The 27,062-nt window shown below is 53.6% G+C and overlaps 1 protein-coding gene across 5 annotated transcripts; it reads left to right on the top strand.

The window, feature by feature from the left end:
• Positions 1-26,615, top strand: CYSTM1 (cysteine rich transmembrane module containing 1; the record flags this gene model as incomplete). Of its 5 annotated transcripts, XM_084268634.1 has the most annotated exons (4): positions 10,465-10,537; positions 10,819-10,840; positions 11,579-11,826; positions 26,119-26,615. In XM_084268634.1, 4 exons carry the CDS (start codon positions 10,465-10,467, stop codon positions 26,223-26,225), a joined length of 450 nt encoding a protein of 149 aa, XP_084124760.1. In that variant the 3' UTR covers positions 26,226-26,615. The 5 variants fall into 5 exon arrangements, with proteins under 5 accessions (XP_084124761.1, XP_084124760.1, XP_084124762.1 ...); XM_084268635.1 differs by lacking the exons at positions 10,465-10,537; positions 10,819-10,840 and adding an exon at positions 1-127; XM_084268636.1 differs by lacking the exon at positions 10,819-10,840 and having other exon boundaries at positions 10,468-10,537.
• Between the last annotated feature and the right edge of the window lie 447 nt (positions 26,616-27,062).

The following is a 27,062-nucleotide window of genomic DNA, read 5'->3' as shown; positions in this document are numbered from 1 at the left end:
CCGGCCCCGCGTCCCTCCGCGCCCGGTTCCGCTCAGCCGGCTGCTCTGTCCGCGCTGCCTGACGTCACCACCCGCCGTGGAGTGCGCAGCAGGTGCCGGCAGCGGTTGGAGAAGGGTAGCGGCTGAGGTACGGGGGGGATGCGGGGTCTTGCAGGGCAGGGCCGGGCCTGCAGCCCCCGTGGGTGGCAGCGAGGGGCTGGCAGCAGGGCCCAGGCACCCCCCGCGGGTGTGTGTGGCGGCCGCGGGAGCCGGCGTAGGGCCGGGGGCATCCGGGGGTGCGAGTGAGGGGCTGGCAGCGGGGCCGGCGGCTCCCCGCGGGTGTGTGTGGCGGCGGGCGCGGGGCCGGCCGCAGCCCGGCCCCCGGCGTGTGTCGGGCGGGGCCGTGAGGCTGCTGCGGGGCTGTGAGAGCGGGTGGGCACGGAGGGGCCCAGTGCGGGTGGGAGGCAGCCTGGCGATGGGGGGGCGGCACCGGGATGGGGACGTGGGGCCCCGGTTGTGGTGCCGGCTGGGGCTGCTGCTCCGAGGAGGATGAGGAGGAAGGGGTATCGGGGTGAAGAGAGGGACCCTGGTGGGTCACCAGCGAGGCCCCCCCCGGCAGGCCCAGGCTGGGATGCCTCTCCCCGCCTTGCCGGGCCGTCTCTCCCCGCCTGCCAGCTCTGACAGTGCGTTGGCTTCCGAGGAGTTGCTTTAGCCTGTCCCAAGCTTCTGTTGCAGGCTGGTTCGGGGTGGCCGCAGGGTCTCCCAGGGGAGAAGGGCGCTGCTTGGCAGCAGTTGTTTATGCAGCGCTGGGGGAGCAGAGGCAGGCAGGTCTGTGCTCGGAGCAGAGGGGCATGTTTAGGACTAATAATAGGCTTATTGAGTGCAGAGCAAGAAGTATGCTAGTGAAAATAATAATAATAGTGGTGCATCGTGTGTTTAAAAGCCATTATGTGTGTCCTGGATTTGTATTTCCTGTGCCTATAGCTATTGGAGACCTCATTTGGATAATTAAACATCATGGTAAAACAGGAGAGTACTTGTCACCTTTCTTCTGCCACACGTACCTGGTAGTACCAACCCGGGGCAGCACTCGGGTTGGTACCAGTCACCCCAGATTGGTGCTTAGCACTCTGAAGGGGGGGGAAGAATTACTTTCACCTTTGCTACAAGACCTGTGTGAGCAGAAGGTTCAACTTGATTGTCTGAGTAGGGTAAGTCTGGGTAAGGTAGTAAGTGTGGGCGAGTTAAATTGATGTGTGTAGCAGCTGCTGCTTCCTTTGTGCTGTCGTAAATATAGTGAGGAGATCCAAAGTGTGGGAAGATGCTGCTGTGACAGAACACGGCTATTCCTTCTTCTAACTGCATCAGTATTAATAAAAGGACTGACTCTTCCTAGAAGCATGGGGTGAGAGGAACACTGCTACTGTGGCAGCATGAGGAGGAGGAGGCAGAAAGTGCTGAGCTTTGATGCGTTTTAGTGATCCTATTCCAGAGCTTTTGGGGGATGTTCAGGAGTTAGTGTGCGTGTTGGATAATCATCGTCTGCGCTGCACAAGGTAGTGCTTTCATGAAGTACTGAAACTTTGCTCTGTTACACTCTGCCTCCTGTGCTATAAAGGCCACCTTTGTTACAGTGCTGGTTTGTCCTTTCCTGGGCAGATTGGGAACAGTAACTGATAACTCCCAGAGGCAGTTGGGTGTCCTCACTGCCAGGCCAAGGAGGAGAAGGGAGTGTCCTGCAGCTCAGTGGCTCTAACGTGGGTGAGGGGCTGTGACACGAGCTGAGACCCTGTTAGGTGCTGTCACAGCATCAGTTGATAGAGAGAGCTTGGCTGTTTTGCTGCCCTGTGTCTCCCCAGGTCTCTGTTACATTTTAGATGGGTGGTGGCTTGCTGCTCAAGGACCAGAGACGTTCCTGGAAGCACAAGCAGCAACGTTCCCATGTGTGGTGTTGCAGCAGGATGATGGAGAATTACCTAGAGGGCTGTGTTTGTGGTAAACAGAGGAGCTACCTGTTTTCAGGGTAGTTCTGTGCACCATCAGTTTAATATGTTACTTAATTTTTTTTTCTAGGAGGGCAGAGCAAGCTTGTGTAATCCTGGATTTTTCAAGAACAGGTTCTGCATTTCTCCTGTTACCTCTTTTTTTTCTCCTGTTACTGATCTCCCTGTGACTGTAGGCTTAGCAGGCTGCAGTGAAAACTTCTAGTGGGAGCTGATGACCTGAATGAGCAGGGTTTGAATGCCTCCCTTCAGCACTGATTTTTTTTCTACTCTTTGTGTCTTTCCCAGCTTCCTGTTTCTGAACTGAAACCATATGGTTCAATGAGTAGAAAATAGTGCTCTGTCATTTTTGGGAATGGGGGATGATAGGAAGAAACCTGAGTCATTCAAGCAGATGGTTGGTATTGCCAGGTCTGGCATCCTGCCGGTGGCAGCCTGGCTTCCCACAAGGCACTTCAGGAGCCTCTGAGGCTGCCAGCCACAGGATGGAGAAGCAGCCTTCCTCCAGACCTGAGGGTGAAGAGCTTGGCTTTGCACCTCTGCTGTGCAACCCTCTGCAGTCATTTCCTGGGGAGGGTTTCCCAATCAGGACTGGTGATGTGGAAGCATGAGTGTGCATTCCCGTGCTGTTCCACTACTTTCTTGGAGCGGGAAGGGAGCTGTGCTTCAGTGCCCACCCTGTTGGGAAGTGCACCTCTTTGGAGATGTGTTGTATTCCTTACACCAGGCACACCACTGCTAAGTAAAAGCTGCTGCTTCTTTCACTTGCATATCAGAAAAGTGTATCAGCGTTAGCATTATGATGCATTACTGTGGCTTTATTGGGTCTTAGGAGCTGTTGAGAGCAGTGCCCTGAGTTGTAATAGCTTCTCTTCAGCCTCTGACAGAGTAAGGCAAAGGCTTTCTTGGTTTGGTGACACCTGGTACTTCCCTGTGCCCTGTGCCACGCAGCCATAAAAGATTATTGCACATGGCCCCAGGCAAAGCCAAGCATTGTGTTACACCTGCAGCTGAAAAAGGGAAGAAAGTGTTGTTGCATTTCCCAGCCTGTCATCACAATACCTCCCCAAGTACCCAGACCTTAGCTGGGGAAACTGGATTTCTGTCTGCACCCCTGACTGTCCAGTGTGGTGGGAGCTCTGCTGCCCTTCGGGGTGTTTCCCCTTGAAGCTGTAGAGAATCATCGTGCAGTCTGGGTACCTTCTGCTCCATCCCTCAGCGTATTGGAGCTGGGGAGATGATCATGAAAGGCTACTGCTGTTTCGTTGCTGGGGTGCTGCCAGAGCACCATCTGAGTAACACACACACATGTCTTAATTAATTATTATTAAATCTTCTTGCCAGTTACACTGTTTGTTTCACATTCTCTTCTCAGTTGGGCCAACAGAACTTATTTCTTTAACTATTATTTGCAGGGTTTGGGTTAATTGGATATTTTCATTAATTTTTGGGTTGGGTATTTGTCACATTTTAAACTGCCTTTTCAGAACAGAATATATTTATGTATTTCTGGAAGTGTCTGGCAGAACATCCTAAGAAGACTTGGATGACAGCAGTGTGTGCAGAAGCATGCAAACCCTGAAGTGAGGGTGCTGGTGCCCAGGGCTGCAGTGATTTCTGGGGAAAGGGCTTTGCTGTTCCCCATATTTTGCCCTGGGCAGTTCTGTGACTGGGCAGAGTCTCAGCTGGTGTGGGAACAGCAAGTGCCTTGGCTCCTAACATGAGAGGGGCTGTGCTGTGGTGCTCCTTGGCATTGCAGTTGATGGTCTCTGCTGTTAAATCATGTGTTCTTAAAAACCTTTCGTTAGACACCTGAAAAAATGGAAGAATTCCCATAAGGTGCAGGTCATGAGATGACAGCAGCAGAGCATGGGATTATTTTTTAATTATCTTTTGTTTCCCCCACTAGCACTCTCATGGTTGGAACTACACAGGCTGCTACTTCAGCTTCATACTTTGCTTCTGCCAGGCAGAACATGTAGGTGGACGGCATATCCCAAGCAGAAAAACTAAGCAGTAAAAAAGAACTGGGGCTGTTCAGCCTGGAGAGAAGCAGCCTGAGAGGGGATCTGATCAATGGGTATCAATAGCTGAAGGGTGGGACACAGGGGACATGGGCAGCCTCTTCTCAGTGTCTGTGGGGACAGGACAAGGGGTGATGGGCTCAAGTTGGAGCACGGGGAGTTCCACACCAATCTGGGCAAGAACTTTTACCCAGTGAGGGTGAGGGAGCCCTGGGACAGGCTGCCCAGGGGGTGTGGAGTCTCCTTCTCTGGAGAGATTCCAGCCCCGTCTGGACACCACCCTGTGTGCCCTGTCCTAGGGACCCTGCTTTGGCAGGGGGTTGGGCCCCATGGGCTCTGGAGGCCCCTTCCCACCCCTATGATTCTGTGAGTTTGTGATAAGTTATGAGTAGCATTTTTGAAGAGGTTTTGTGTGTTTGTAACAATTGATGAGTCACTGAAGCTTGTTTGCAGAAGTGAAATCCTGGCATTCCGACCTGTGTGGGCGTGAGGCTGCACTGTTGGACTCCTGTGGAGGCACTGCAGAAGGTACAGGTCTTGTGGCTCTGAAGCTCGACCAAAGATGTTGGGTCTGAGGCAGTTACTGTCAGCATGACTGCAGGCCCTTCAGAGCTGACCAAACCCACTGTTTTTGAAACCAAAATCACCCAGGAACATGCACCTCAGTCGTGATTTACCCAAGAAGGCAGGACAAACTGATGGGACTGGAGAGTGGGACAGTTTGTCATCCTTGCACATCGTGTGTGCTCTGTTTGCACAGGCATCAGGGGGCTTGGAGAGTGCTGGGAAGAGGGAATACCTGGCACAGGAGATGCACCTCTTCCTCATGACCATGGAGCATCCTGTAGCCCCAGAGACTTCTCAAGGGAACAAAGCAGCATTTTCTAGGGTTTTCTTTTCTCTGATAACACATAGGCAGGCCTTTCACTTCTGCCCACAATTGGAATTTTGGGAAGTGGAGCAGTTTTAAGCAGCTTTTTCAGGAAAGGGTGCAGTTCTTGGGCAGCTCTCCTTCTGCTATTATTCTAGGCCAGTGGTGCTGCCTGGTGAAGTGGGTGGACAAACCTGAGCAAAGGCTCTTCCTGGAGGTGAAGCAAGCAAGAAGGGACTCTTACAATTTATCTTGAACATGCCTTTCATGCAATCACTAAATGAGGCTTGCAGAGAAGCTGGTAAGAGGGAAGCACAGAGCCAGTGCCATTTAAAAGCCACTTGTGCTTTTTTCTTGTTTGTTTGGATCCTGTTCATACGAAATGTAATTTAAATTCTAGGCTGGTTGCCAGGAGCTGGATTGTTGATGCTAAATGTACTTTCCATTAGAGCTCTGTATTGGAAAACGGCTTCCTAGTGCTGGAGGCATTGAAGGGGTGGGTTACATCAGTGTGCCCCGATTGCCCTTCTCAGGATCTGGGCCTCTCAGCGTGCCTTCCATCTCCATCTGTGCAAAGGCTGGCTGAATCAATATCTGACATGGCCACAATGGGATTCCTCCTGGCTGGAGCAGCACACGAGGTGAGGTGCTGGTTCTACTGTCCTAAAAACAAACAGCTTGCCTTTACATTCCTAAAATCAGCCACTTACTCATTTGGAGGGGAGGGGAGGATGTTGGATAGGTGTTCCAGGCTGCTCCCCCTGCATACACAGCTTTTCATTTAATTGATTGACTTGCATGGGAGATTGCCTTTGAGGGATGTGACTTGCAGGTGGCTGGCTGTAGAGCCTGGTATTTCTTTCCAGGCAGGTTAGCAGCTGTGGACACCTACTGTGTAGAAAGTCGTGTGGCTCTCCTACGTGTGCTCTTCTCAGCTTTGCCAGGTGTTGTCAGTGCCAGTGGGTGGAAGCAGATTAATACTTGTCTCTGGTCACTTTGAAGGCCTCAGGATTACACTGGCCTCAGAAGAGATGCTTGGAAGTGCTTGGGAAATGCTCGGGAGTCCCAGTGGGCCTTTGGAGGAGGGAATGGTGTGAAGGGTTTTTGTGTGGGAACCCCTTGTGCTAACAGAAGAGCTATTCTTCCATCACACTTTGCCTTGCTCCCTTAATACTTTCCCTTGTTCTCTTCATTCTTGGTGTTTTCCCTGCTTCATGTTAAGTTCTGACCAAGAGTTGTACCTATCCAGGCTCTCCTGCTGTCCCACAAGGCTGGTGTTCTTGGGAAGTGGGGTGGTGGTCAGATACCTACATGAGGCTTGGGGTTTTTTCCTAGTTTAGGGAAAAAAGATCAATTCTTCCCAGTGTTTGTAAAGCATAGGTAGGATAAAGGCAGGTCTGGCTTGATTAGTAATCCACCGTGCTCTGAACTGTATAAAGGGGTGACTAGGTGACAGCTGGTGGATGATGAGACTGCAGATTGAAACTAAGGCTGTTCCTAAAAGATCTATGGAAGAGAGTGATACCTGGTGACTGAAATACAGGAGGAGACTGTGCTTTGGTATGCTGGTGAGCAGTGTGTGTGTGAGAACAACAGCCCTGGCGGTCCCTGTGCAGTGACAGGACCTACAGGAGCTGTTCCCACTTGGGAGGATCTTGCAGTTACAGTTGGTACAATGCAGCTTGAGCTCTGTGTGTGGCTTGAAGTATGGCAAGAGCTGTCTGGGAGAGGGGCTGGGAAAGCTGGAGACTGTTGCAGCAGACAAGGTAAAACTTAAGGCGTGGCAATGGGTGGCAGGAATGACCAAGGAATAGGACAGGCTTTGTAGCAGCAAAGAGTCCTTAGCTTGGGAGAGATGTGTGGAGAAAACCAGATGATGGATTTGTGAGTGTGCTGGAAGAGGAGTCAGGAACATGGAGAGGTTAGTTCTGTGGCAGCTGGGTTGGTGTGCTGCCCTTGTGCGAGGCAGCAAGTTCAAAGCAACTAAAAGTAGGTATTATGAAAGCTTAATGATGAAGTTTGCTTCTCTAAGGTGTATTGGTTGCCAAAACTGACATATTATTAAAAAAACAGCAAACAAACCAAACCCCACAACAGCAACCCACCAGCTAATGTCTACAGAGCATCATGGGTTTGTATATGTACCACAGTTCTTACTTGGACCTTTTGCAAAGCCTTAGTGAAAGACAGGTGGAGGTGCAGAGGGACTTGTAAGAACCACCAGCCTATGTGAGAGCATGTCCTGGCATCTTTGTGTCTGTATGTACATGCACATGTAGTGCCATATATGTGCTCTGTATTCTATATCATGTGCATGCTCCTACTCCAGTAATTTCTGTTCTGCAGACCTTTCAGGAGGCTCTGCAACCTTTTGGGGTACAACAAGCTGCTTGTTTAAAAAATAAGCCCCTTCTGGTAGGGCAGGGGGAATGGTGTTTGCTCAGCAGTGTGGATCAAAGGAGTCTGAAGATAGCTTAAGGGAACTTAGTGATCTATTTACAAACCTCCCTCCTCACAAAGGTACTGGTGGGAGGGAGGAGGAATAAGAAGGTGTCTTGCCATTCTCTTCAGGTGGGATGGTAATGTCTCCATTGTCTCTGTCATTAACCAGCATCAGATAGGGCAAATGCTTAGTGACAGTCAAGGAGATCTCTTCATTTAGTGCTAAATGAGGTTTCCCATCTGGTGAGGCTGTGCAAGCCTGTGCTGGCTCTTCCTGATGGACCTCCTGGACTGCCATGGAAAACAAAGGGCTTTACTGATGCTTGGCTTCCTTCCTTGGAGCTCTGTCTCTGCGAGGTGCTCATTGGGAAACCCGCAGACATGACCCGTGGTGCAAGCTCACAGGAGTTACTGAGAGCTTGGAATTGCTAGTTGGGGAGAGAACCCACTGCAAAGCCTGATGACATGTTTGTGTAGGAGCTCAAGTATGTCTCTGCAAAGTATCTGCTCAATGATTCAAGGCTCTGCCTTGCAAGCACGTACCCAGGTGAGTAAATAGGGCTACTGAGCATGTAAAATCCTGTATGGCTTCATGAGAATGAGGAAAATCTGAATATTGCCGTGCAGTTCATAAAGGGCAGGTAAGGAAAGGTATCTGCATGGCAGTAACTGGGGTGGGGGTGGCACACAGGGCAAAAGCCTTTTCTTGCTGGATGATCTTTCAGTTCTTGGCTAATCTCACTTTACCCTCAACGTGGAGGAGGAAGGTGACTTTTGCCCTGGTGGAATATACCCTTCTTAATCTCCTTTGTTGTCCTTTCTACTGCTCTGCTGTTCCACTGAGGTCTCTGCCCAGGCACCTGTCTGGCTTTCAGCAGCCACTTCAGTTTTCTTCTCAGTCCTCTTCTCCTGCATTAACAGGCAGAAGCTCAGTTAATACCTCCACTCCAAACCTTCACTCTCTTCAAAAAATGTTTGACATGGCTAACAAGCAGCATTTAAAGAGACAAAGAGCACTGGCATTTCTTTCTTATTCCTTATGCCACAATTTCCCTGGTTTGCTCCAACCGTGGTCAGACTTGGATTTCTACCTCCTCCTGTCTGGCTGCTCAGACTTGGCTCCTGAGCTGCCAGTGTTGTTTTCCTCACTCTTTCCTTGCAGCTCTTGGGTTTAGCCAGGCTCTCACCTTGCCACTCTCTTTCAGTGGTTTTGGCTTTACCAGGTACAGCCCTGTACAGCTGACAGCTGTCTTTCTGGGGAGATGTTTTTCTACCTGTGTCGTTCCACCAGCATTGGTACCAGCTCTCTGCAGGGCTTCTGCTGTGGTCCCACACCAAGTGCTGGTATGGAAACCAGGTGGCTACAGAGTAGTGGTCAGGCTCCTTGCTTGGGTACAGAAGGGAACAGGGAGCAAACAGCCAGCCCTGACGGGTGAGGACAGCCCTGGGGAGATCACAGCACACACCCTCATGACAAGGGAGCAGTGTGAGGCTGAGGTGGTGATCCAGTGCTGAAACTGGAGCTCACAGCCAACTAAAGCATCGCAGCGGTTTTTAAGCCTTGCTCCAGCACTATCATGGCAATTGTATTGGATGCAAAGAAATTAACTGGTGCATAATAAGGGACAGAAGGGAAGACCAAGCTTCACTGAAAAAGACGGGCCGAGCTTACCCTCCTCTTGGGTAAGAGGGCTTTGGGAAAGCAAAGCAATGAACACACTCTTTGCTTGAGCTCAGCAGTGATCACTGAAGCAGGCTGAGCCCTGGGACTTCTTAAGGAAAAGTTTATGAACAAAACCCATGGTCTGCAGTTTGCTGCCCCTGAAAGCCTTGTGTGTGTGTGTGTATATGTGCACCTGCATAGGTTTGTACCCAGGATGCCAGCTTACAGCTTAGGACAGGCCTGGAGGCGGCAGGTGGAGGAGCCACTCCTGCCCCAAGAGCAGACAGTGGGCTGGGGCTCTTTGACCTGGAACAGGGGGCTGCCCCGTGCTTCCTCCCTGGTTTGGGGGATCCCTAAGTTCAGGAGGGTGACTGTGGATCTTTATCTCCTGTGACCATGCTGCTGTGGGGCAGGAGGCAACTTCCCATAGGGTATGTGGCAGAGCTTTGGGTGCCCTTGCATGGGGCTGGGGTAGGGGTGGGGGTGCTGCAGCTGTGTGCCTGTCTGGGAGGCCGAGCAGCCTCAGAGGGGTTCACAGGGGCCTGTCTGTTTCTTAGGCACCAAATGGTCACCTTGCCATGTGCAGTGGTATGCAGGTGTACAGGTGCACTGGCTCTGGCTGCCTTCTTCCCTGGGGCATTGCTTTTGGCTGCTACTTTGGGATAATTTTCTGAGTTAGCTGAATATTAGTGACTCATTACGTCCCAGTTCTCTAGGTTGTTGTGTGAGTTGTAGGGTTTGCTGCCCGTCCTTTGCTGGCTTTCAGAATGGAGCATTGCCTTGCTGCAGCCTTGGTAGCAGCCTTGCAGTGTAGTATGGGGGTTAAAGAGCCTCAAGTTAAACATCTGTGCTGCTTGTCTGGTGTAAATGAGTGGTTAAGTGGTCTGGGGCAGGGGAGGGGGGAATCCTCTAATCCCTGGCATTGGTTAAACATTTAAAACTCTTGACAAAGGCATTAAGAAATGCACAGCAAGAGGAGTGTTAGCCAATGCGGCCTGCAGGCCCCTGAGGCCTGGGAGGACCCAGCCTGCTGAGACCAGAGGGCCTCTCGGTGTCATTGTGGGAAGGACAGCAGCCCTGTTCCCCTGAAAGGGTCCCAGGGGGGCACTCCAAGTCGGCACTGTTGTCCTGGGCACCCTGTGTGATCAGACTGAGAGTGTGGGACGGGTGCAGCAGAGCCCCATGGTGCCTGCACAGCAGCGAGAACCCTGCTAGCAAGGTTGGGGCAGGAGCAACCTGTAAATAAGCACAGAGCCTGGGGACCCTTCCTTGGGGAGGGATAGTCGGTGCTCTCTGAGCTGATGAAATAGCAAGCTGTAAACAAACAAAGCTCACTTGAACGCTGTCAGGGCCTGCAGCAGCTAAACATAGCCCCAGAGGCCTGACTGGCTTGGCTCCTGCCTGGCAATGACGGCTCTGGGCTGGCTATAGAGTTACAAAGGTGAAATTCCTTCATCTGCGTCATGCCAGACCTCAGTCTGGATGTGCTGCTGGTCACCTCTGGACTCAAAACCTGCAGGTCCCCACGAGTGGCTGCACAGTACTGAGCACCCAGGTCAGTCTAGCCCAACTGTTTGCCCTTTCCTACGCCATCCTAAGAGGATCCTGCTTGCCAGCCTCTCCTGTTGCATGGTGGTGACAGCAAGCTTCAGGCAAATTATGGCCCTGGAGTTTCTCCCTGAAGCCTGTGGTGTGTGGGAGGAGGTGTGCAGCAAAGGGGAAATGGTGAGCGATCTGCACCCTGTAATGGGAAAAAGAAATTGCAGAGTACTCCTGCTTCAGTCAGGATGGTTCCTGAACATGGGGTAATTAAGGCCACTTCTGTTTCTCAAACAGGGAGAAGCTTCAGAAACCAGAGGTAAGGCATGGTTTGCTTAGTCACGCTGCTTAGAGGTTAATTGAAGTTGCGTCATTGTGACAATCTTGTGTTTTGATGGCTGTGCTGTGAGTAATGCTTCAGATAGGTTTCAGGAACATCAACGCTTGGAAGTGTGTTTAATGTTGCTTTACAGATGAGGCGAAGGTCCTTGTGGCTTGTGGCTGCTAATGATTTAGCCACACATTACTGGAAGGATATGCAATGTGCTGGGTTACAGTGTCATCAGGAAATTATTGACATCCAGCCTTGCTCCAGAGCGCTGACCTAGATTCCTGGAACAATTAACAGAAGTGTGATGGATACTTGTGTTCTCTCTTTCTCCTGTCAAGGTAACTGGACATGTCTGGAACAGGCTGCGTTTCTGCCTGGCTTTTTAAATTGACAGAAACATGAAATAATCACTTCTAAATCTCTCTTAAAAACAATTTATTAGTGAGTGGAAGCAGAGGATTTTGCCTTGCAAGCCTGTTAAGTGTCTCAGGGTGAACAGCTGATGCAAGTCAGGCTGCTGCTGAGTGGAACTCACGTCATTTAGAAGAAATCACTGCAACTCAGTCTGCCCCAGTGAAAGCAGATTGTAAACTCACTGCTGGACCAGGGAGACTTGAGGTCTGTTTCCCACACTTCTTGTGGGGCCCTCTGGAGAGCAGGGAATTGCATGCTCTTGGACAAAGCAGACAAAAGCAAACCGACTCCTCTCTGTTCCTTCTCTTGCAGGGCAGATTCTGCAGCCCACATGAACTACGAAAATCCTCCGCCTTACCCTGGCCCGGGCCCAACTGCCCCTTACCCACCCTATGCACAGCAACCGGGTGGTCCTCCTGGCCCATACCCAGGCTATCCTCCCGGACCCACCGGACCGTACCAGCCAGGCCAGCCAGGTTATCAAGGTTATCCCCAGTATGGATGGCAAAATGCCCCTCCGCCTCCAGGACCAGTGTATGCAGATGGGCCTAAAAATACAGGTATGCCTAGCAGCTGTGTGGTGATGTCAGCTTGAGCCTCTCTAGCTTGCAAATGTGTGAACACACGTTGATCTTGAAGTGATATAGTTACCAGTGTCTGGCTGCATGGGGGCTGGGGAAGGTGGAGACTTGTTTATAGCCTGTTCTCCTGCTTTACTTTGCTGTTGCATCTCTAAACGGTTCTCTGGCTGTTGGGAGATACTGCTGAACATCCTTAATGCTGACCCCTCAAGGGAATCCGCATGCTGAGGTTGTTATATTGCCTTTTTGCTGGCTTTGGACTGGCAGAGTTTTCATCCTGCCTGTCTCCTGGTTGGTAAGCTCCCACCAAAGGCTGCACAGCTAGAGCTTGTGGTAGTCCCAAATACAGATCCTGCTGAATTAATGTGCATCAGTTCCCTCGAGCCCAGCAGTATCTGTCCAAGTGTTCTAACAGTCTCATTGGAACCATTCCTGGGCTTTTGTTTCCTTCTGAAGCTGCTATTGTTCTGTGGAAAAAGATGTCTGGGGAAGGCAAGAAGGGCAGTGTAATTTCACTTGGCAGCAAGCTGCTCCATCTGTGTGCCACATCCCCTCGATATGGAATGCTGGTTCACGCTGGCACCCATAGCTCACTGCAGTGCTTGATGCAGGCTACAATTGTCAGAGGAGGGCTGAGAAGATGATGGATGAAGGGACCAGAGCATCTTTATATGAAGAGAAGCCAAGAGAGGTGGAACTTTTCAGCCTGGAGAAGGGAAGGCTCCAGGGTGGGATCCATGTCTATAAATACCTGATAGGAGGGAATGAAGAAGAGGGAGACAGACTTTTCTTGATAGTGTCCAGTGGTAGGACTGGAGGCAGTGGGCACAAACTGAAACCCAGGACTGACGTGGTTGGCCCTGGCTAGAGGCCAGATGCCCACCAGAGCCACTCTATCAGTCCCCTTTTCAGCCAAAAAGGGGAGAAAATGTATGTTGGGAGCCTTAGGATTCCAGATAAGGACCCTGCAATTAGTGTCATGGGCAAAACAGACTTGACATAGAATAAAGAAAGGTAATTTATTACAAATACACTGCACACCCAGTGACACCAGAGTCAGGTAATGAGAAGTACAGCCAGGTCTTAAAGCATTTTCCCCCCACCCCTCCCTCCTTAGCAGACTGCACTTCATTCATGATATTATACTCCCTTCCCTGTGGGGAGGGGCAGGGAATGGGGCAACGGGGTTCCAGTCAGTTCCTCACAAGCTGCTTTCCTCCTCCGGATCTTAATCCTCCTCTACTTCCCCCACCCCTCCCCTCTTAGCTGACCTTAGTCACAAATTCGCTCCCTTCTTCCCTCCCATCACAGCACAGGGAGGGGCAGGGAATGGGGAGGGGGGGGTTGCAGTCCATTCTTCACAAGTTGTTTTCCTTCTTAGCTGGGGGGGGGGGGGCATTCCACACACACCCCCTTCCCCTGCCACACCGTGGGGTCCCACCCACAGGAGACAGTCCTCCACAGTGTGAGTCCTCTCTACTGGGGAGTCATCTCCTCACCACGTGCCTCAGCACAGCTCCTTCCATGGGGTGCTGACCTTTGGGCCCAGGCTCCCCCAGCCTGGTCCCCCACAGAGTCACAAGTCCCCAGCAAACCCGCTGTGGTGTGGATCAGTCGCTCCACGGGCTGTAGATGGTCTCTTGCTCCCCGTCCTCATCCATGGGCTGTGAGGGGACACCCACTCCACCACAGGCTGCAGGGGAATCTCTCTCTCTGGCACTTGGAGTGCCTCATTCTTCCACCCCCTCTTTCTTCCCTGCCCTTGGTGCTGCACAGCTCCTCACACCTTCTCACTCCCTTCTCTGGGGCACAGAGCAGCTGCCTGCAGGCTTTTTTTCTCCTCACTGTCACTGCCAGAGGCGCTGTGACCATGGCTGATGGGCTCAGCCTTGGGCAGCAGCGACTCCGGCCTGGAGCCGGCTGGTGTTTGCTCTGGGGGGCTGCAGAGAGCTGCTGGCTGCTTCCTGCAGATGCCATCTCTGCAGCCCCCCTTCTCTGCCAGCACCCAGCTACACAAAACTGCCACAAGGACGTTTCTTCTGAACACAAGAATACACTTCTGTACTGTGAGAGTGATCACACACTGCCCAGAGAAGTTGTGCTGTCTCTGTCTGTGGAGATATTCAAAACCTGACCAGGTGGTGGTTCTGGGCATCCTGCTTTTGCTGCCCCTGCTTGAGCAGAGGGGTGGACCAGGTGGTCTTCAGAGGTCCCTTTGAAGGTCGACACCCCTGGATTCTGGCAAGGTTGGGTGCTGTCTTTGCCTTTGAGGTGGCAGAAGATGTGGCCAGAGCTACCAGAGAGACTGTTCAGCCTGAGGGAGCCTGGGGGGTGAGTGATGCTGTAGGGGTACCTCGGGTACAACTGCTGTCCTATGGCTGAGAAGGCTGTATCACAGCTGGTATCACTTGGGAAAGTGTCAGGACTCAGGCAGTTCCCTCCAGGGCTCTGCCACTGTGCCAAGCTCTCAGTAGCCATTGCATGGTGAGGTCATTCTCCACACTGTTCTTGCCAAGCTTGAGCTTGTACTGGGGGCTGCTGAGGTGGACCCACATTTGCTGCTTTTTGAGATAACTGCCTGCTGTGCCCCACTCCCACGTCGTGTCACTCTGACTCAGTAGCAGGCTGGGACAGAGAGCTTTTCAAAACCTCATTTCTGGGGAAGCTGGAACTTGGTCAGTTCTTAGGAAGAATTTTTCACTGCAGTGAGTCCAAAGGAGACTTGACAGATGGGCAGACAGGCTGAACTGTGGAGAGGACACCTTCAGAACTTTGTTTTTTTCCCCTGTATTCCTTGGCTAAAATGCTGGAGAACTGGAGCAGTGCATATAAAAGCATCCCTGGGTTTACAGCTCTGATGTAAGATATCAGCAATATTCTGTGTATTTTGGTCAAAGGACCGAAATACAATCAGTGAGCAATTGGTGTGAGTGAATAAGAACCCCAAGAGTGAGTCATGAGTTCAGTTTCCTGTAAGTGTGGAAACCTCAAGGATGTGCCTTTGAGAAGGAGGAAGCAGCATCATGATGTTTCTGACCTCTGCTGTCACGTGGACTTGAAATGTAATCACAGCTTTCTCTAGGAAATGCACATAGTTTTGGGGTGGCTGATGGGCGTTTCTTGGTACTGCTGGGGGGCAGGGGGGTGGAAATCCCAGTCTCCCATGTAGAACACAACATCTTTGGTTACTGCAAGTGTCACTTTGCTGCTGAGAGGAGAGTGAGTCTTCTGCTTTGGACAGTCTGGCTTTGAGCCAGATCTCCTGCTTCGGATGTCCTATCAGGCTTGGATCAGGGAACTGATGACACCAAACATCCTCTGCTCAGATCAAGTCTCTGCTTGTAAAACTGTGGACCAGCACAAAGGAGGAAGCTGTGAAACTGGGACAAGTAGCTGTGTTTCAAAGAATCACAGATTGGTTTGGGTGGGAAGGGAACTTCACAGACCACACAGTGACCCCTCCTGACTTCCCCCCCACCCCCACCATGGGCAGACACACCCCCACCAACCCAGGGTGCCCCAAGCCCCATCCAACCCGGCCTTGAACCCTGCCAGGGATCCTGGAGCAGCCCCAGCTTCTCTGGGCACCCTGTGCCAGGGCCTCCCCACCCTCCCTGGGAAAGGTTTCCTGCTGATATCTAATCTAATCTTCCCTCCTTCAGCTGAAGACCATTCCCCCTTGTCCTGTCCCTCCCTGCTCCAGTCCCTCTCAGCTTGCTTGTAGGCCCCTTTCAGTACTGGAGGGTGCCCTAAGGTCTCCCTGGAGCCTTCTCCAGGCTGAAGAACTCTCCCAGGCTGTCTTTATAGAATAGGTGCTTGAGCTCTCTGGTCATCCTTGTGGCTTCCTCTGGAGTTTCTCTCATAGCTCCATGTCTGTTTTGTATCAAGGACCCCAGAGCTGGGTGCAGTACTGCAGGGGGATCTCATAAGGGTGACATAGAAGGGGTGAATCCAGCCTATCCAGGTCCCTCTGGCTGGCATCCCTTCTCTCCAGCATGTCCTCTGCACAGCTTGGTGTGGGCAGCAGACTTGCTGAGGGTGCACTTGGGTCCCTTTGTTCATGTTGCCAACAAAGATGTTAAAAGTGTTGGTCCCAGTGTCAAGCCCTGAGGGACACCACCCCTCCCTGCTCTCCCCTTGGCCATCGAGCTCTGGGAGTGTGAAGCGCAGCCATCCAGCCAGTTCCTGACCCACAGAATGGCCCAGCCAGTAAATCCACGTCTCTAATTTGAAGAGACAGGGATGTCATGGGGACAGTGTCACATCCCACCTTCACTCCTCCCAAACACAGCACTGCACCAGCTGCCAGAAAGAAAATGAACCCTCTCCCAGCCAAAACCAGGACAGCCCATCACTGAAGGCCAACTGATGTGTGAGGCACAATTTGTCTGTAGTGAAGCAGTGTTGGCTGTCACAAATCGCCTCCTCATCTTTCTGAACCTTCAGGTTCAGTTCAGATGGGAGGGAAAAGTTCTCCCCTGGCAGAGTTGTGGGGCTGTGGCACAGGCTGCCCAGGGAGGGGCTGAGTCACCTTCCCTGGGTGTGTTTAACAGAGGGGAGATGAGGTGCTCAGGGATCTGGTTTAGCACAGGACAGGAACAGTTGGACTCGATGGTCTTAAAGGTCTTTTCCAACCTGGGGATTCTGTGATTTTTCACATGCCCAAGTGTAGCTCACAGGAGTGTCTGCTCCATGGTCTTGCTGGGCACAGAGGAGAGACTGACTGGCATGTAGTTCCCTTTTCCCTTTTTAAAAATCAGGGTTATGTTTCCCCTTTTCCAGTCACTTCTCAAATATGATGGGCAGTGGCTTAGCAACTTCCTCCACCAGTTCCCTCAGGACCCACAGACACATCTCTTCAGGTCCCATCGGCTTGTGCACCTTCAGCTTCCTTAGATCTTGAATCTGATCTCCTCCTGCAGTGGGTGGTTCTTTGTTCTCCCTGTCCCTGCCTTCACTTTCTGTGCTTGGGCTGTGTGGCTGGAGCACTGGCTGGTGAAGCAGAGCAGCAACTGAGTGCCTCAGCCTTCTCCATACCCCAGGTGACCAGGTCTGTTCCTTCTGGAGAGGGCCCACATTTTCCCTCCTCTCCCTTTGATAGCTGATGTGCCAATAGATATTTTTCTTGTTGCTCTTGACACCCCTGGCCAGATTTAACTGTATAAGGGCTTTAGCTTTTTTCTGATCCCTGGTTGCTTGGACAGTTTCTCTGTATGCCTCCCAGGTATCTGCCCTTGCTTCCAGGTTCTGCAGACTTCCTTCTTGCATTTGGGTTTGCCTAGGAGCTCCTTGTTCATCCATGCAGGCCTCCTGGTGTTTTTGCCTGGCTTTCTCTTTGTTGAGGTACATCATTCCTGAGCTTGGAGGAGGTGATCCTTGAATACCAATCATTCCTGAGCTTGGAGGAGGTGATCCTTGAATACCAACCAGCTGTCTTGAGCCCTCCAGGGCTTTGTCCCATGGTACTCTGCCAAACAGGTCCCAGAAGAGGCCAAAGTCTGCTCTCCTGAAGTCCAGGGTGGTGAGCTTGCTGTGTACCCTCCTTTCTGCCCTAAGGATCTCAGACTTCACATTGCCCACCAGACCCTCCTTGATGGTGAGAACAAGGTCCAGTGTGGCACCTCTCCTCACTGGCTCCTCTAGCACTTGGAGAAGGCAGTTACCATGAATGCATCCCAGGAAAAAGCTGGATTGCTTGTGCCCTGCTGTGTCATCCCTCCAGCAGATGATACCAGGGTGATTGAAGTCCCCATGAGGACCAGGGCTTGTGAAGGTGAGGCTGTTCCTTGTTGTCTATAGAAGGCATCACCTGCCTGGTCTCCCTCCCCGCTCAGGTGGGCTGCAGCAGACCCCCACTACAATCCCTGTCCCTGCCCTCCCTTCGATCCTGGCCTGGAAGCTGTTGGGTCAGCTCCTTGCATCCATCCCCAAGTGGAGCTCTGTGATGGCTTAAGGACCCAGGTCCACTTGAGCAGCAGGGGCTTATTTAGGAGGAGGAAAGTACCTCCTTCCAGAAAGTATCTCATTTCCTCACCAGTATTTCCAGTCCAGAATGATTCAGTATCCACTGGCATAAGGAAAGCCGGTATCTGCTGCCCTGTCAGCAGGTACTTCCTTGTCTCTGTAGATTGGAGATGAAATGCAGTGCTGCTGATAAGTGTGCTTTAAAAAGAGGTGGAATGAGCCAAAGTACGAAGTGACACGCTCATTTTGACAGCACTGACTGATGTTAGCAATTGCCCTGGCTGAGTTTCCCCCCCCTCCCACCCCATCGACAGATAACCACGTCATGGATGAGGCAGTTCCACGCTGTGCCAGAGGGAGCTGGGCTGTGTCAGCAGCCTCCCTGCAGCCCCAGGCACAGCCAGCGCGGCGGGGTGACCTCGGCTACCCAGGATGTGGAACGGTCTCTCTGGAAGCTGCCTGCTGGCAGGTGTGATAAGAGCAGCAGTTAGAGTGATGCTGCCTGCCTCCCAGTGTTTGCCCAGCTGCAGGAATGGCAGGTCCCCTAGATACACTCACTGCCTCCTGCCAGGAGGGTGGGTTTTTCCCTGCTTGCCTGTCTCGGTGTGGAAAGGAGGGGATCCTCATCGCTCTGAGGAGGTTCTCTGGTGCCTGCCAGCAGTTCCACCCTCACTCCTCAGCCCGTGTGAGGGTGGATGTAGCAGTTCCAGCAGGCTTCCCTCCTGTGTAGTGCCCTTCCCAAGCAGTCTGTCAGGGCATTTTGTGTATCTGTGACTGAACATCAGGACCTGCAACTCCACGCTGCTGGTGTCACTCAAAACCAATAAACCAGCTTGCTTGGCAGTTGCCCTCTCACCTGTTTCCATGCAGTAAGTGTGCCCTCAGAGCTGGTGCTCTCTCTGTGCTGTATCATACCTCCCTCTGTCCCCTGCTGCCTGCACAAACCCTGGGGCCTGACAGCACAGAAATCCTGATACAAAGAGAAGGAGTTCTAAATTCAGACCCTGTATCTGAAAACATGCTTCAGACAAACTGGCTACGTGAGGCTACAGCTGGTCCCACAATGGGCTGAGGCTAAATGGGGCTGCTGTTCTGGGCAGTCCCTGTCAGCTGGGCTCCCAGTCCTGGTGAGAAGCACATGGTGTAAAGCCTTTTTCTCCAGCACTGCAGGGATTGTGGTGCTCAAGGCCTGGGGGGCTGCTCAAGCAGTCTTGCTACCCTGAGCTGAGTGACTACTTGCTGGGACACATTCCCTTTGCTGTAAAACCAGACTTTGTCCCTCCTGTCTGTCACCCTGAACACTCTTGCAAGACCTTGCAAGATTGAGTTTGTGCTGTATTCATTCAGTCTCCAAGGCAGGTCCCATTGAAAGCTAGGACTGATGCTGATTTTCAGTGAAAACAGTGTCAAGCTGAGGCATGAGCTGTTCTGAGCCCTGTGGTCAACGTGGTGGAAAATGCTTTAACTGAAATTATCATCTCATTGACGTCATTAAAACAAAACACACCACACCACCACCATCACAAGGTTAGAGGAAGTTCTTAAATTCTGTAGTCTTGGCAGATGTCTCTGCATCTGTTGCTGTCTAGAAGAAAATTGAAGGGTCTGGAGCCTTGAATTACTGTGCTTTTGAGATGGGCAGAACCTGGTTTCTTATGACAGGCATCCTGAATGATTCCTGACTGTGTGATGGGGTTTGTAGTGCTGGCTGATGCCTGCTGACCTCCTGCAGATTGAGTCCTTACTACGTAGGGTATGTTTTCCTCTTCCAAGGACTGCTCGTAGCCCTGGTTTACAGACGTTGGCTCCTTCCTGGGTAGAGCTCTACTCCATAAATGCTGGTTGGTATCACTTCCATTATCTCCAGGATGGTTGAATCCCATCCCTGTGTGCTCAGGTGAGGAAATTCCTGTCCCAGCCCTGACTGAGCTGCGTGGTTTATGATCGGCCGTGGCCCACGCCTGGAGCATACACAGCACGGGAGAGGGAAACAGCCCTGTGTGCAGGGCAGCTCTGCTCTGGGAGCTGCTCCCTTAGCTTGCCTGCACCATCATGTCCCTGCAATGTGCTGCCTCTTCAGCTCCCTGAAAGCTGGAATAGCTCTTGAGAGTGACCAGAAGATTGAGAAGCTCTTGTGGGAACTGGAAGGCAGGAATCTTCCTGGATTTAAGAACCTGCTGCAGGCAGCCCTTGGCCCTGCAGGAAGCCAGTATTCAAGTGGGGGTGTGTGGTTTGAAGGGAGACTTCTTGCTTGCTGGTTAGAGAAGCCAAGGCAGAAGTGGCTTATGATAAAAACCACTTTATTCACATGTGGGGAAATGCTTATTGGTCCCTTCTCTGCTGCCCACTCTAGTCTTAATGCATACTCATGCTCTGCAGGGTCAGTAGTGTGGCAAACAGCCCTTCAGATACCAGAGGGAGAAGTTCCTGACCTGCAGCAACAGCCTTTGTGAAGCTGCTTGTCGCTGCTTCCCCTTGTGTGCCACAGGCCTTGCTCAAGAGCACCCAGCAGCAAGGGGGTAGCTGACCTGTGTGTGAGCACACAGGAACCCAAAGGAGAAGTGAGCTTGAGGACGTGCTGCTGTTCTCACAGGCCTGGCCCTCTCCCCTGGGGAGAGGAGCTGGTGCCAGGCTGCCCGACCCCAGGGCTGCACACACCTCCCCAGGGCTTCTTGGCTTCCCTGAGGTAAGCCTGTGCTTGCTGCCTGCCTGTCATGCCTAAAATGACCCAGACAAGTGCCAGAGCCCCCAGTGATGTGCAGCAAGGCTTCTGGGAGCGCTTGCAGAGCTTGAGGGCTCTCAGGCACCCTTGGTGCCTGCTTTCTGGGGGATGTCTGCACATAGGTACTTCATACCTTAAGAGTGATGTGTGTGCCCAGGCGCTGGGGCGGGCTGGGCTGGTCCTGTAATCACCACTGGGATCCTTGTTCTGCAATCCCTGTCGGCCCAGTAAAGCCCTGTGATAAGGAGCACTGCAGTCTCAGGTCAGGATTTCAGGTACTACCAAACTGGGTGAAAAGTACTGCTCATGCCTTTCCCTCTCAGAGTTAATGGTTAACACATCAATTAGGTATGAAAAGAAACAAAATGTGTGTGCTTAAGATAAAGGGGGCTGTGCATGAGCTGACAAGGTATTGTAGTATTTGTTTTAAAAACAAAGTGGGAGTTATTTGCACTGGCCCGTGCAGGCTGGTACTGTGTGGTTACAGGGAGTGCTACCGTTCTCGGGGTGAGCCTGATTCATTGTGGTCTGTGCCCTTCAGGGGTGATTAGAAGCTGGGAGGGTCTGCTCAGCTCTCCCAGCCTGTTGTAGGAGAAACAATGGAAGCATCAAAAAACTGAGCCTAAAACTGAGTGTTGTCTAGTGCCTCTGAGAGAAATCACCTTTGTTTCTGTGCTGCATAGGACCATGCTGTGAGAGATCTGTGGAGTAACCTTCCACAGGATAGAATCACAAAACAACAGCTGATGAAGTCCCCAGTAAGGCCTGGGGGCTCAAACTGGGTGGCTTTAGCATGGAGGCATTAGGGCTTCAAAAATTAGGGCATACAAAGCCAGCAGTTCCCTTAACTTACGTGTTCTGGGTTGTGGGGGGTGTTAGCAGAGCTATTCCAGTAGAAAATCTAACCTCTGTTAATGGGGAACTGCTGAAGTGAGTTGAGATGTTGGGTGGCTTGCACCAGTTACAGGCTTTCTGTTGGAGCACATCCAGAGAGGGCCACAAAAATGATCCAAGGGCTGGAGCACCTCTCCTGTGAAGCCAGGCTGAGGGAGTTGGGGTTGCTCAGCCTGGAGAAGAGAAGGCTCCAGGGGGACCTTGTAGTGGCCTCCCAGTCCCTGAAAGGTGCCTGTAAGGAAGCTGTGGCAGAACTGTTCCCAAGGGCATGGAGTGATAGGATGAGGGGGGATGGTTTAAACTGGAAAAGGGGAGATTCGGGGCATTTCCTCAACATGAGGGTGGCAGATCCCTGGCACAGGCTGCCCAGAGAGGTGTTGGATGCCCCATCCCTGGAGACATTCCAGGTCAGGCTTGATGGGGCTCTGAGTGACCGGATCTAGTGACGATGTCCCTGCCCACTGCAGGGGGTCAAACTTTAAAGGTCCCTTCCAGCCTCACCTATTCTGTGGTTCTATGTAAGACACTATGAGAAGAAGTCTGTGGAAGGTGCTTAGTGCTGTGCTAATGCTGACTCTGCCTGTGCTCTTTACAGGGGATCCTCTGCATTTAGTGTAATGCCCAGGCTGGGGTGAGCAAACAGAGCTGCTGCCACACACTCCTGATGTCCTCAGGCACTTCTGCACTCGTGCTTTGGAGCTGATGTTCAGCTGCAGAGTGCCCAGGGTGAGAGGGCTGGTGCAGGATGTCTCCTGTTACTGAGGGGCTTTGCTGGTAGTCGTTACCTCCCCTTCCTTTGAAATGTTTTTACCTGTATGTGAATAGTTGACCAGCCTTCACCTGCTCTTCCCCTCTCCTGGACAAGCCCCACACCCAACTGGCTGATGAGACAAGCAGGGCTGTGTGGCTGGGTTTAAAGTGTCTCTGGCAGTTTGTCTGGTGACAGTAATAGAGCTACAACCTCTGAAGCACTGATGAAGCTTACAAGGAGGTGCTGGCTAAGCTCAAACTGGAGGCCAGAGGTGGTGGGGTTCAGTTAGAGTATTGCCCAGATGCTCTTGAAGTCCTGAACCTTTCAGTAGCAGCTCTGTGTCCTCTCAAACAGCAGCGATGGCCGTGAGCTGGCAGTGGCAGGGTGCTGGGAGCCCTCTTGACTCTGCGTGCTCTGGGGGAGGAATTCTGCCCTGGAAGGCAGTGGCTTCTCCAACCTGTCTTTTGAATGGAGGTCTTGGAGGCTTTTCCTTCAACCTGGAAGGTGAACAGGCTTGGTAGAGTCCCATAACCCCCTGCCCAGGGAAGGCCACGGCTTCCCCTGCAGGGAGATGCTTGTGCTGCGGGGCGCTGCGGGTTTAGGTGACTCCAGCTTTTAGGAGAAGAGCTAGAGGCACCGGTCCCTTTCCAGAGCTCCTCGGCTGTTCCGAACAGAGAGGCACATCCCCGAGCCCATGGTGAGTCCCAGAACGGCGAAACAACTGCCCCTCCTGCTGCCCTGGGCTGTTACTGGGCTGTTACTGGGCTGTTACTGGGCTGCTGTGCCCATGTGCTGGGCAGCTCGGTGCAGTGTGCCAGCACAGGCTGCCTGGCAGGGAGGAGCGATGCTGCTGTGACCCACTTGTGCGGGGAGGCAGCGGAGAGGCCGTGCGGCGACAGCACCGGCCTCCCCCGGCCCCCACACCGGCCCCACAGCACCGGCCTCCCCCTACCCCGCTGCAGGCTGGGGAGCCCTACAGCCCCCTGCTCCCCCAGAGCACACAGCCAGACTGGCTGCCACTCACTCAAGTGACAAGTTGCTGGCTGACCAGCAAAGCTCTGTACTGGTTCGTGTGCCGCAGTGTGAGTGTGTCCCGTGTGACAGCTCGTGTCCTTGAGCCTTGCCCCTTGGTAGCTCGGTGCTGAGCAGCCAGGGAGCAGCCCTGTGTTAACTCTGGCAGTAAAAGGCAGCAGAGTTAAAGCTCTTCCCAGGGGGGTGAAGAGCTTCCCTTGGCTGTGGCTACAGATTTGGCTGCCTTCAAGCAGGGTGAGGATGGGCTTCCGTGGGCTGGCTGGAACTAGCCCCCGGCCCCCAGCCCATGGTTTGCATGGTGACACGGCTGGCTCCACTCAGCAGATGCCTGCTGGAGGCTGGCAGGAGCAGCAGGCTGGCCAGGGCTCCCTGCATAGGGCCATGCCATCCTGTGCAGGGGAGAGGGTACCCACCCTGGGGCCAGCCTGAGAGCCCCATCCAGCTTGGCTGCTATAGCAAGGGAGCTAGGGGGGTGTAAGGTCACACCAAAGCAGTGTGACCTTATGCTGTCCACCAGATTTAGGAGTGTCACATGCTGCAGAGCTTTTTCTGGGGCACGGAAGGGTGTCAGGTTCCCTTGGGTTTTATTCAGCCTAAATCTGCAAGGACTTTGCTCTGGAGTGTTCTCCAGAGGTCTGCTGCCTCCAGACCCCCAGAAACCAGCTGTTTCCCTAAACATCCTCCCAGGGCATCCCCGACCATCCTCCCAGCCCCCTTCTGCTGTGCTGGTCCAGATGTCTTGGGGCACCAAGGCTCAGTTTGGGTATGGCAGCAGCCCAGCTCTCCATGGCTCCAAAGCAGGATGGCTTGGCTGACACCTGGCAGCCACCTGAAAACCAGAGCTGCCTCAGGGCTCCAGCACAGGGAGCTGGTTCAGATTTGGGAAAAGCCCCCTCAGCTGTTGGCCATGAGAGATGGCAGGAGCCAGTGAGCATCCTCTCCCACCTGAAGAGCAGGAGAGCGTGGCTGGTACCCCACTCTGGTGAGGAGCTCCTGGCCATCTCTGCATGTTTGGCAGGGCAGAGCACACACACAGTGGTGTGTCATTGTCTTACACAGGACTCTCAGAGCATTCTCTGCCCTCCTGAGGCCCCAGCTGGAGTCCTGTGTCCAGAGCTGGGGCCCAACACAAGGAAGATGTGGGGCTGTTGGAGAGGGGTCAGAGGAGCCACAGAGATGCTCAGAGGGCTGGAGCAGCTCCCCTATGGAGAGAGGCTGAGGGAGCTGGGCTGGGTCAGCCTGGAGAAGAGAAGGCTGTGGGGGGACCTCACTGCAGCCTCCCAGTCCCTGAAGGGAGCAGAGGAACAGGAGGGGAATGGGCTTGTTAAAGGGTGAATAACGGCAGAACAAGGGGGATGGAGTGAAGCTGAAGGAAGGAAGGTTTAAGTTGGATATTAGGGGGAAGTTCTTTACAGAGAGAGTGGTGAGGGGCTGGAAGGGGCTGCCCAGAGAGGGGGTGGGTGCCCCATCCCTGGGGCTGTCCAAGGCCAGGTTGGCTGGGGCCCTGGGCAACCTTGTGTAGCTCCAGGCCTGGAGGTTGGTGTCCCTGCCTGTGGCAGGGGGTTGGAGCTCTGGGACCCTTGGGGTCCCTTACAGCCCAGACCAGTCTGGGATTCTGTGATGTGGTATGTCTTGCTTTGCTTGTTGTGTGAGGCCCTTCTCAGAGGAAACAGTGTTAGGTGCTTTTCTGAGCTCCTGGACCCACCAGGGGAAAAAAGCCCGGAGGTTTTTCCCAGCCTGGAACACCCCGGTGCTGCCAGGTCCCCACAGTCCGGACGTGTCCAGCACAGCTCCGTCCTGCAGCTCTGCCTGGACCTGTGACCTGCTCTGCTCAGAGGCATCGTGTGGCACCAGGGCTGGCTTCTCACCCTGCCTCAGCGCCTTGGGCCAGGCAGAAGGGCAGCTCTCTGCTGCAGGGAGGATGCTGCTCCACCAAGGCGGATACACGGATGAAATGTGGGGCTGCTCCCAGCAGTGCAGGCCTGGGAGGGAAAGCATCTCCTCTGGAGAGCAGAGCACAGCTCCCTTGGTTCCTGCCTGCCAGCCATCCAGGCTGTCCCACCACGGCACCGTGATCACAATGAGATCGTGGCCTTGGGACCACACAAAGATCTCTGGCTCTTCCTGTTTCTTTCCCATGCTGTGTATATTGGTAGACAGGCACTTCAGGGAGGCAGCAGGTGCAGCTATCCCTGATGGGATGTAGGAAGATTTCGGGTGGGGAACAGGAAATGGTGCACATTGTGATGGGCACAGCTGAGCAACCTCCCTGGCTTCATAGGACCCATGAGCTTTCTCCTCCTCTTGTCCCATCTTGCCCCATCTTGCTAGGTGGGAGTTGGGCCCTCAGCCACCTGTGACCCCCCCACCTCCTCCCTCTTCATCACCCCCACTGCCTTGGGAGTGCTGGGTCCCCTCCAGCTTGGCAGCCCGGGCTGAGCCTTGCCTGCCCCAGGAGGCACAGCTGTGCCGGGGCTGGAGGGGGCTGGCTGCAGGCCGGGGCCTTGGGCAGAGGGGCCTTGGGCACCGGCACTCCCGGGAAGGCACCGGGAGCACCGGAGTCCAGACTGAGCCCTTCCTCTGGCAACGGGAGCTGCTGCCAGGACACACGAGGCTGGTCCTGGCTCGGGACGCTGCACAGGCCCAGCAGTCCCGGCCCCAAGGACCCTTCCAGTCCTGGGGGGGCTGCGGTGATGGGAGGTGATGGGAGGTGATGGGAGGTGATGGGAAGGGACAGCCGGTCCTTCCGGGGCTGCTGTGGCCGCAGCACAGGAGCTCAGCGTCTCCCCTCAGTCAGTCTCCAGCCCGTGCGTGTGACCCACGCTGGGCCGCTGTGGCTGCGCCGGGGTGGCGGCTGCGGGCTGCGGGCTGCGCTGCGCTGGGACTGACCCCGCTCTCTGCCCCGCAGTGTACGTGGTGGAGGAGCGGCGGAGGGACGACACGGGCGAGAGCGCCTGCCTGACGGCGTGCTGGACCGCGCTCTGCTGCTGCTGCCTCTGGGACATGCTGACCTGACCCTGCCCAGCCGCCCGGCCCTCTCACCGAGTGCTCTGCAGGCTCCACACGCCCGTCCCGACCTCTTTCTGTTACTGTAATCAAGCTCTGCTTTGCACAGCCACGAGTCCGTCTGTCCGTCCCAGCGCCTCGGGGTGGGTTGGGTGGGTGGGGGGGCACTCCTTTATTTTAGTAAAGGAAAACGAATCCCTTTTTAACATTTCTAAGACTTTTGTTGTAACTTTGAAGAATGTGCTGCTGGTGTGTTCCAGCCACGGGCATTCTGATGAAATGATATTTATCAGTTGACACTTTCCTAGCCCTAGAAACGAGATGTATGCAATAATTAAAGCCACAGGTGATTTTTTTCTTCGCTAGGTGCCGACTATTTCAATAAACCTGTCCCCTGGAGGGTGTGTTCCCCTGTCACTGTCTGTTCTCAGCCTCCCCCATGCGCTGACTCTGCCGCTGCAACAGCGGCTTTGGGCAGCTTTGCTGCAGCATCACACACACACACACACACACAAACACCCTGCTGGAGCCTGAGCCAGAGCTCCCTGGCCCTGCCCTTCCCAGCATCTGGGAGATCTTCTGGTGTGTGAGCCAATGGAGCAGTGACAGCAGCGGCAGCGTGGAGCCCCTGTGGCTGACACCCCCATCCCACACAGGGCAGCTGGCAGCTCTTCACCCTCCTGCTTGCTCAGAGTGGCACATGCAGGGCCCCAGCTGGGACTGGGGCCTCCCCAGCAGCTCCTGGGGCAGCAGAGCCGGGGGGTTCCCTGCTGAGGTGCTGAGCGTGGGTGCCAGCAGCCCCTGGGGGGGGGGGGGGGGGGGGAACCAACCCTGCTCAGGGGTTTT

The sequence above is a fragment of the Gallinula chloropus genome, assembly GCF_964237585.1.
Source record: "Gallinula chloropus genome assembly, chromosome: 10".
Classification (NCBI taxonomy): Eukaryota; Metazoa; Chordata; class Aves; order Gruiformes; family Rallidae; genus Gallinula; species Gallinula chloropus.
Note: the sequence above shows the minus strand (reverse complement) of the source record. Positions and strands in the feature narration are given on the sequence as shown.